The sequence below is a fragment of the Taudactylus pleione genome, unplaced genomic scaffold, assembly GCF_031769625.1.
Source record: "Taudactylus pleione unplaced genomic scaffold, aTauple2 ptg000914l, whole genome shotgun sequence".
In the NCBI taxonomy this organism is placed as follows: domain Eukaryota; kingdom Metazoa; phylum Chordata; class Amphibia; order Anura; family Myobatrachidae; genus Taudactylus; species Taudactylus pleione.
The window spans coordinates 1,410,341-1,421,557 of record NW_028285315.1 but is presented as its reverse complement, the minus strand read 5'-3'; the positions used below and the strand labels follow the sequence as shown (position 1 = coordinate 1,421,557).

The following is an 11,217-nucleotide window of genomic DNA, read 5'->3' as shown; positions in this document are numbered from 1 at the left end:
GAAATATCTGTAGTCAATTAATAAGATGTAGCCAATTTAAAAACATTATAACAATAGCGAGACATTTTTAAAAGTACATAAAGACAATCCTACGCATTTTGGATCTTTTGGAATGGAGATGTTACAACTAGGAATCAGAGGATGACTTGAGTAAAACTCTCTTGAAAAATATGAGAATAACAAAGTGTATTTTTGGAATAAAGAAAATTGTATTTCCTAAACAGTCAAAATAAGAATAATAATGACAAGTTACCATTTTTTTTAGGAATAAGGACAGTTACTTGTTGCTGATATAAATGGGGTTTGATTAGCAAATATAAAAATATATTTATTTATTTTTTAATTAAAAAAAATTGACATTTTTGATCTTCTACAGTGTCCTCATTCAAAAATGTCCTACAAGGATAAATAAGTCATGACATATTGATGACATTTATTAAAGTAATTGAGACCAATATGATACAAATACCACAAAACAACACAATTTTACTTTGACTGCACATATTTAATTTATGTGAACTGAATATTTGAACACAATCACTTTTATCATAGTTGCACAAATTTTGTTATATAATTAAAAACTATATCACAGTCATAATATATTTAATTAATTAGCATGCATGTATTTACTGTATGTTTGCTAGTTAACAAATAAATATCCCTTATAATATGTAACACTTGCCTTTACCTATGGAATGATTATAAACGATATGAAATGTCTATAAATTATACATTTTGTCCAATATTCTTTTACACACTCACAAGTCACATCAGAACACAATTCACAATAGTTTAACCCTGATATACTACATAATAGCTGTAATGATCAAATATAGATTATTTTTCATAGAACCATTGTGGGATGCTTCAAATTTAACAAAATATACCCATTAGAGTAAAAGTGTTCTTTAGATATAATTAAAATAAAAGTTATTATAATTTATTTATAGGGCACCACAAAGTGTCCACTGCGATGTTCAGGGAACACATAAATAACACAAGCACTAATAAGGAAAAATCAGCAATATAGAAGGTTAATAGAAGCCAAAAGCATCAATACAAAGACATCTTGAGAAGTATTGTAAGCTAAGAATTGTCACGTAAGAGGAGAAATATATATAGAAGATAAGCACAGTAATGCAGATATAGTTTTAGAAGTGTATGTGTCTCAAGTATTTTCAGACAGCTCAATAGTGCTAAATCTGCAGCTAACCACAGGGTGTGATGGCATACCAAGTCTGTATTGCACAAGGAACACATCAAGTAAGGCTTCTGCCTTAATGGTTGTAATTTCACGGGGGTTTTTTTGGAGCTTGATCAGTAGTTTTGCAATAATTTTATTATTGTATATGTGTAAGAAGACTTAAATGGGCACATTAAACCATAAGATTGTTTAATCTAGGGAATATTGGCATATGCATGAGTTTAAAGACAAAAGCACTTTGAGTAGGCATAATCAAATCACTCATTTGTTATTATACTATACATATTTTGTAAAATTTGCAGTTCTCATCTCCTTGAATAAGACCCTCAGGTCGAAATGCATGGAGTTCTATTGCAAGTGTGGATAAGTTCTCAATAAGACACAACAACAGTTAATGTAGGGTAAAACAAATACATCCTAAGTAAAACATATATAACTGTGTTAAAGATACACATTTTCTGGCAGTATCTGGTACAAATCATTGCAGCACACCAGAAAGGGACATTTTAGATGTACATACTCTCTTGTTTTGTAAGTGCATTCACTTACACTACTTATAGTGTATTTAAAAAAATGGTAAATAAAAGATAATATGACAAGTTCATTGTCATGTCTTACTCGTTTTTCTATTTGATTGATTGATAAAGGAAGAAATCTGTATGGATAAATCCACAGAAGAATCTTAAAATTTCTAAGACAGAAGCTCATTGGAAGAAGATTGTTGAGAAGTCCTTGAATACCACATGTGGGTGGAAAGATCAGAAATAACAAAGACAACGCACTAGATAAAAGGTTATACCAAAATTCAATTTCATCATTGTCAAGTGAATGCACACCACACAAAGGGTATCACCTGTCCTCCTATGAGGATTATGTTGTCAGAGGATTCATAAGGATTTGTTGGTGAAGGAGTTACATTGGCTTAATGTTTAAACTTTCAGTGAAACCAATGTGATTATGTATATTTGTGCAATATAATTATTACCATTATCTTTCAAAACATATGAAATCTTTATAGATGAGGACAAAGATTCAATGCCTTTTATAGGCATGTGATTATACAGGTTAGTAGGGGATGCCAGCACTTAGCATCCTGGCTCTTAGAATCCCAACGTCAGAAACCCGACTAGGGCCCGTATTCAATTAGAGGCAAAAAGCCGAGGACGGCAAAAAGTTTTCGCCTGTTTTCAAAGTATTGTTGTATTCAATTCCAGGACATTTTCGCATAGGCAAAAACAGGCGAAAACATTTCTCCAGCAAAAGTCAGGAGAAAAGAAGTGCAAAATCCATATTTTGGGGTACAAATGTTGGGACTTGGTTCAGAACCCTTTGGACATCCCCCATAATGATTAATTATGCAATTTTTTTTTTTACAAATTGTCTGAATTCCCCCCAAAAAAGACATGTCATTTTTGGGCTGAAAATTTAAAAACTGTTGGAAAATGGGGCTTAAGTACTGGGATAGGTATTTTGGGGTGCTGTATGGATGGGACAGGTGTTTTTAGGATTACAGGAGGCTGCATCAGGTGTATTTTTAAAAAAGAAAATTATTCTGCACTTTACAACTTCCAAAACATACTAGTATCCATTTACATGTACCCCCAATTTAACTACAGCAATTATTTTTCATAAAAGACATTGCTTAATATAATTTTTCCACACTTATGCAAATATGCATAAAATAGCCCTTTGACTCAAAATAAGTTCCCTAATTACTTTTATTATGGCTAATAATACACTTCTATATTGATTCCCCGGGTGTGTTAGGCTTTATTGAGGGTACAGACTGATTTCCCCCCAAAAAACTGACCTTTTCGCTGGTTCCGCTATTCGCAACATTCGCCCATATGCATTTTCGCCTGTTTTACAATTGGATAGGGCGAAAAGCAGGTGCGCACATTGAGTAAGCAGGCAAAAACTTTGCCTCAAAATACGTGAATGAGGCGAAAACATCTCGCTTTTCGCCAATCTCGGCTTTTTGTGGCTAATTGAATCCGCCCCTAGGTGAGAGTGCTGACATCTGCGGGTTAGTATCCTAACACTAACCCTACCCCTAAACCTAACCATCTCCCTGTAGCCTAAACCAAACCATCCCCTCCCGCAGCCTATAGCCTATCCCTAACCCTGCCTATAGTGACTAACCATAACCCTCATACTTGCCATTGCAATGTAATCAGTTGGGATGCTGGCGTCGGGAATTTGACTGGTGTTGGGAATCCAGCGTCGGCATCCCAACCACTAGGATCATAACTACATCCCGATTATGTATATTTGAGTCCATTGCAAGTACAAAATTCATTAATTCAGTGTATTTTTTTGAGTAAACTTACACTTTTTTGTAATAGTAAAGCAGCATTTTTTGTGTTTCTGAGCTTTTTGTTTCATTGCAAGTTTGTTTCTTTTTTTGAGTTGAGCGCACATCCAATACCACCAACGCTTCAGTGCAGATTTTACGTCTTTATTTTTCAGGCTGTAGATGAGTGGGTTAAGCATGGGGATAGCTGCTGTGTTAAACAGAGAGAAAAGCTTGTTAGATTCCAGGGTGTCCATCGAGGCTGGTATCATGTATTGGTAGATGAGGGTCAGATAGAGGAGAATAACCACTGTGATGTGTGAGGAACATGTATAGAAGGCTTTCTGTTTCCCAGTACGGATGCTCAGTATGGTCTGGATAATGAAGGTGTATGGGATGAAGGTGAGGAGAAAGGGGATGGTGGAAAAGAAAAGCCCACAAATAAAGATCAAAAATTCAGAAAGTGAATTCTCATTGCAAGATAGTTTTACGAGAGGGACAATGTCACAGAAGAAGTGATTTATTTCTTTGGTTTTATAACAAGTGAACCTGGATATTAAAATAGTATTAGGTATAGATGCTACAAAGCCAAGTGCCCAGCAGGCACTGGCCAGCCCAGCACAAACAGAAGGGCTCATGACTGCAAAATAACGCAATGGGTTGCAGATAGCAACGTAGCGATCATAACTCATTGCTGTCAGTATAAGCAGCTCATTGCACAATAGGGATGTGAAGATGAACATCTGAGACATACATGCATGTACAGAAACTGTTTTATCCCCTGTTAGGAAGCTAATAAAGACCTTATACAACGTGACTGTGCTGTAGGACATGTCCATGATAGACAGGTTACACAGGAAGAAGTACATGGGAGTGTGGAGCTGAGGGTCCAGGCAGACCAGTAGTAGAATGGTCATATTGCCACCAAGAGTGAGCAGATAAATGAGAAGAACCAGGAGGAAGATCGGAAGCTGAAGCACTGGAACATCTGAAATCCCCCTAATAATGAAGTATGTGATCATTGTCTGATTGGTGGCCGTCATTTATCCAGTTTACATATGAGATCTGAAAGAGGAACAATTAGTGATATAACTCTACTATACACTAGCATCTGAGCACTTACAGTTTGTTCTTCCACTATACAGTGTATAGTGGAAGAACAAAACACTTGAGATCATGAAGAAGACGTATACCTGTGTAGTAACGAGTTGGGTATTGGATCCCAACGGTCAAGATGCCAACAACGGCATCCCGATGGGCAAAATCCAGATGGATTTTGATAAGTATTTTAACCCTTACCTTGACCCTCCCTCAAACACACCCCTCTCACAGAATAATCTTAACCCACCACTCCCGCAGCCTAACCCTAACTGTCCTGTGCAGCATAGCCGTAACCATCCATCTAGTGCCTAATCCTACCTATAATAGTTACCGTTGGGGTCTGTTTGGATTGTGACCATCGGGAGCTGCTGTCTGCATTTTGACTATTGGCTATTTGACTATTGGCATCCTGACGGTCGGGATCCTGACTTCATCTCGTAGTAATACTATCTGCTGGCAAATGATTCTTTTGACGGGCCAATAGAGTGCATCCAAATGTAAAATGAATTTGTGTCTATATATGAGGGTTGGTGGATAAATCTGAACATGCCCGTGGTGGAAACATTAAAATGCTACATCATAGTCCAACATGCTTCCACTTTAGGACAATCACATCATTAATTTAATTTTTTGTGTCACTTCTCCTACAGTACTGCTCTGTTTAGTCTCATTTATCTCCTAAATTATAATGAGACGACATATCAATACTTACATCCGATTGACCATGCATCCAATTCAGCTCTGTTGTTCATAAACCATCAATCGGTGAATATCGAAAGCAAGTATATAATCAATACCAGGTGGGTGCTATTTGCACCATTTGAAATACATTTTTCAACATAATAAACATAATGAAATAAACAACTGTGCAAACTGCAGGTCAAAAAAAGAAAAATTGTACTATACAATACTGTAGTAGACAAAAACAGGATTATTATCACACGCATTGCAAATACATATATCAAATCCATGTATAATGTACATTGTGTAATTAATTCTGTCATCTAGGTTTAAGGGCAAATTACTACAAAGCAGGATTTTCTTCACGGAGTTAATAATCCAACTGTACATCTGATGTATAAAATGTGAAGCCAGGGAGAGACTAGCCTGTGTTCACCTGCAGGGTACAAGCAAACCCAGACACCACCACATAAAATTGTCACTTTTATGGGCAACAGGACAGCTTCCAAGGCCTCATGGAGTGAGCTATGTCCTGGTACTAGAGTGAATCTTGACATCTAAAGAGACAAAATGGAAACGTATCGGCTCTGGGCCTTCCACAAAGAGACATAGGGGTATAATTACTAATGGTTGATTTTAATAGATTTTCATCTATTTAAATCGATGAAAATTGATGTTCTGTCTCTGGGCTTAAATTACACATTTACTAACAGACAATTAGATTTTTTTAAGTATTAATAAATATGTGATTTGGCCCAGAAACACAACATCGATTTTGATTGATTTTCAGTCAATCAAAATTGATTAAAATCAAGCTTTTAATAAATATACCCCATAGGCTTTGAGAACGCATTGTGTTTCTATATTTGGACTAGGCAAATATACAGGGTGTTTCACTCGCTATTGACCCCAAAATTTTTTTTATAACTTTTGAAGTAATTTACGTAGTTTAGTGAAATTTTACACAGACACAAATTTTGATGCTGGTTTCTGAGGACTCCAGCACTCAAGCTTGCACTCACCTCCCTTAGGTTACTGATCTAACTGGGCCCTTCCCCAACAAAGACACTCACTTGCAGCTCAACCTGATGACGTGGCTGACAACCCCACCTAGCGGGATGCAGCAGGGGTCGACATATCGGGCGGTCAGGCACCGAATAGTTTAGTGTGTACCTGCTGCCCGATATGTCGGCCCATTGGCGGGGGGGTCGCCAATCGCTTAGTGTGTACCCACATCGTTTAGTGTGTACCCAGCTTTGCATTAAGCTTCCCAGTCACGAGTGCGCAGACTGTGGTGTGTGACAGATAAAGGTAGCCAGGAGCAGTTTCCTGACAAGATAGCTGTGATATATTGTGGCTTATTTGACTATAAATGCCATAAATCAGATCTTATATGAAACATACCCATTTATATTTGACTCTTATTTAGGAATTGTGTGAATTTTACCTGTGCATAGAAGTATGAATATTGTATAATCTGGGTAAGGTTGGATGTATGACTGTTTAAAAGATGCAGGAGCTTCCCAACAAATTAAAATGGAGCATTCACCAAAGTGTTCAAGAGCGGTTTTAGAGAATGATTATAAATGGTATGTATATGGCACATGTGTCTTTCAGTTTAATTGTAATACCTTTTATTTTATTTTTTGTTTGTTAAAATATACAATAAACATTGTACAATACAAAACATCCTCACTATCCCATGCAGTGATTGGTCGGAGTGTGGAACTCACACAGGAATAGTGGAAGACGTATGCATGGATACTGGTCGTAGAAGTGTCTAGTCGATACAGACACTTCTACTTACCCATTATTAGATGGACGAGCATCACATTTATGCATTGGCTAAGCTAAGAGCTGTAGGGAGAACATTGAAAGAAAATTGTATATTGTACGAAATAAATACCTTTTGTATCCTTTTGACAATATAGATGTTAGCACTGGCTGTACAGATCATTTTTGGTTTGGGAGCAACTCGTAGCAATTTATCAAAGTGGTGATACTACATAATATCTACCTGCTGCTCAGCCAACAGCATGAAGTTCCTTTAAATATACTGTACACATCTTGGAAATATTTATAATAAAACTGGATTTATTCCTCTGGAGGTAAAACAGTAGGTCACATCTGGAAATCTTCTCAGTATTAATTAGATTGTATACTGGGAAAACAAATTTACCAATTATACATTTGATAATTGTCTAACTAGTTTTTGAAAAGTTAAGTTGAAAGTTTTCAGTGGTTCTGGTTCTTTCTTTTTCTTTCAAGCAAACAGTAAGTGCAGGATTGGGGTAAGAGGCAATAGGACATTTAAGACAACAAAGTGACATTTAATAGATGGTTCAGATTTTCATATCACTTTTGATAACATTAAAAATGATTTGAGAGCATGAAATTAACTTGGGGAAAAAATAAAATAAAATGATATTAAGCAAAGAGCAGTAAGCATTTGAATCAGTGTGTGTCAGGATTCAGTCTGGGATCGGATGTTACTTACCGCGGCGCCGACTTCCCTTGACTAGCGAGCGCGGTCACACGTCAGGTCCTGTGGTGGGTGACATGCTGAGTATTCTCCCTGGGGCCCAGTTGACTTCCACGCAAATCCTCCATATCGGAGTTCCCGCGGCAGTGGTCATGGACGCAGCAATATTGGCTGCATCACCTAATAGGATACTTATCCAATGGTAGCCTTATCAGTTCTCAGCTGACTTTCTCCTCCAATGGACAGCTACCTGGGGGTATAAAGCAGGTCTCCAGGTAACAGGAAATTGCCTGAACAACTTTGTTACACCTAGAAGCTGCTTGCTCCTAAGCATCGTTCCGGGCTCCACGCTGTACTATTTCCAGTGACAACTTCCAGAGATTTGCTTCAGTGTTATCCTGTGTACCAAACTCCAATGATATACATCAGCACTAATCAGTGTGCTGATCTCCAGTGTTTAACATCAACACTCGTCTGCATTCCGAACTCCTGTGTTCACTCAGCACTATCCATGTGCTGACTTCTAGTGTTTTTCCTTCAGTGCTAATCCAGTGTCTGGCTCTCCAGTGTCTACTTAGTACTGAGGACCTGATTCTGACCCGCTCGAGAGTGCTGTACGCTCGCAAGCGGGTTGATGGTGCCCAAGTGCGCATGCGCACAACGGAGGGAGCTCCGTCGTGCACATGCGCGAGACCCGTGTATAGCTGTGGGTGACCACCCACAACTATAGCGAGCGGCCAGGAATATGGTCGCGATGGTCAAGACCATCGCGACCATCAGGCTTGCAACAAGACCCTTGTGGTAGGGTCTCGTTGCCGCAAGCCATGGAGTGCTTTCGGTTCTATCAGAGCCGAGAGCACTCCCACTGACATCACTTGTGATGTCAATGGGGCCGGCCCCAGACGGTAGGCGTTCCCATAGGAATGCCTCCGTCTGGGAAGCCACGCCCCCGACACGCCCACCAAAGGGGGCGTGCTGTCACTCACCATCGACAGCACGCCCCCTTTGGTACGAGACCCATAGCGACGGCTTGGCCGTCGCTATCCAGGTCTCGCGCATGCGCACGACGGAGCCGGCTCCCTTGTGCGCATGCGCACTGGGCCAACATCGACCCGCTTGCGGGCGCTCAGCACTCGCAAGCGGGTCTGAATTAGGCCCAAAGTGTCATAGTGGTAGAAAATGCCAAATGCACTCATATGTATATAGGAATAGATGGAGCCGTAGCAGTATCTTTGAAAATTTTGATTTCATTGATGAAAGAGAACCCCGAAAAAGAACTAAGACTGAATTATCTTTTATCTTCTGATAATGTTCAAAATGGACACAAAGTACTTACAAACTAAAACTTGATTTATAATAATACAAATATGTAATTCCCCCAAACTGCAAACTAGCCTCTTAATAAGTTCCACTGATGAGATATATATTTCTCCAGTCCAGGGTGGTTGAAAGTGTAGCTGGCAGCTCCTGTTGGACTATATAATGTCTGTTAATTAAAGAGTGGTGTTTGGTGAACTCTGCTGTGGCCATTGAGGAGTATTGATCTTGTTATATTTCATCTCTTATATTACATTATACTTTTTATTTTTTCTCATAATTATAGATTAAATTCATCCTGAGAATGAGGAGACTTTGGGAATGATTTTACAACATTTGATATTTTTGTAAGTGTGAAGTATATTTTTACTTTACTTGGGGTGTCCTTCGAGAAAATCATCTTCTCTACCTATGTGCAATGTACAGATGCATTTTAGGTCCCATTCGTAACTGAAGGAAAAAATTCAAAGACGGTAAACTCTGAGTTAGCGCAAATTTTAAGCCCGGAATGGCTGTGTGTTTTCACCACTTAATTTATCCTAGAATCAACTACGGTTTTTTATATTGTAGCCCAGTTTTTTAGAGAGTTACTTGTGAGAATCTGCCTGCAGTGTGCTTTAAAATATTTTTATAAAAAAAATAAATAATTGCACATGAATTCTAAAAAACTCTATTGTGTGTATTGATAAGGTAAAACCTTTCTTAGTGTATTTATTGTTTTTAATCACAGTTATTTTTCAACCAAATTACTTCATCCTGTTTGTCTCTGTTACTGTCAGTACCACCAGTCATGGACACCACTGGCTTGCCTCCAACACTCAACATGCCACTGATTGCTGGCCTTCTCAATGAGAAACCTTAACAGAGCACATCAGCCTCAGGCTAGAGATGACATAACACCTCTCTCATGTGTTACCACTAACACCCAGCACTAATGACTCATGCTGAGAATCACCCATCAGCCAGCCACTATAAGATCCTGCTCAGTACTACTCCAGTGCCTGTGTATCAATTGTGTTCTACGTAGCTGCTTCTGCTCAAGAACTATACTCTCCAGTATAGTTTTCTTCCAGTGTTGTTAAACTCCAGTGTTTGATTTTCTCTACAGCAGCACATTTCCATCTGCGATATTTCCAGACAGAGTCCTCTTATCAGCTAAGTACTCATGCTTTCACGGTGGAAACCAACTACACTGGGCCATGACATGCCTTCACTGATGTCCCGATCCTTGTGTGGGGATTGTTAGTGAAGTGGATCTTAGACTCTACACCAGGGTATTTGGCTTTGCCAATTCCACCTGTATTTATTTATCTGCTATGTGTGTGTACTTTATTACACTTGCTGTCTGTTTTGAGCTCCAGGGTTATTGTAATATGCTCCGTATATCTCATTGCATGCTACTCGCTGTTCCCACAGTGCCAACACATACATGCCTCTCATTGCACGCTATATACCAACACATCCATGCCTCTCATTGCATGCTATGTGCTGTACCACAGTGCCAACACATCCATGCCTCCCATTGCATGCTATGTGCTGTACCCACAGAGCCAACACATCCGTGCCTCTAATTGCACTTTATAAGCTGTTCCCATAGTGCTAACACATCCATGCCTCTCATTGCATGCTATGTGCTGTACCACAGTGCCAACACATCCATGCCTCCCATTGCATGCTATGTGCTGTACCCACAGAGCCAACACATCCATGCCTCTAATTGCACTCTATAAGCTGTTCCCATAGTGCTAACACATCCATGCCTCCCATTGCATGCTATGTGCTGTACCACAGTGCCAACACATCCATGCCTCCAATTGCATGCTATGTGCTGTACCCACAGAGCCAACACATCCGTGCCTCTAATTGCACTCTATAAGCTGTTCCCATAGTGCTAACACATCCATTCCTCCCATTGCATGCTATGTGCTGTACCACAGTGCCAACACATCCATGCCTCCAATTGCATGCTATGTGCTGTATCCACAGAGCCAACACATCCGTGCCTCTAATTGCACACTATAAGCTGTTCCCATATTGCTAACACATCCATGCTTTTCATTGCATGCTACGCACTGTTCCCACAATGCCAACACATCCATTCCTCTCATTGCACATTACACGCTGTTCCCGCAGTGCCAA

At 39.3% G+C, this 11,217-nt stretch overlaps 1 protein-coding gene across 1 annotated transcript; it reads right to left on the bottom strand.

The window, feature by feature from the left end:
* Nucleotides 1-3,502: 3,502 nt before the first annotated feature.
* Nucleotides 3,503-4,540, bottom strand: LOC148473722 (olfactory receptor 8D1-like). The gene has a single exon (XM_088459570.1). It carries the CDS (start codon nt 4,538-4,540, stop codon nt 3,503-3,505), a length of 1,038 nt encoding a protein of 345 aa, XP_088315696.1.
* Between the last annotated feature and the right edge of the window lie 6,677 nt (nt 4,541-11,217).

Coding starts and splice junctions, on each gene's coding strand:
- LOC148473722 (XM_088459570.1), bottom strand. CDS start 4,540: ATGACGGCCACCAATCAGACAATGATCACATACTTCATTATTAGGGGG.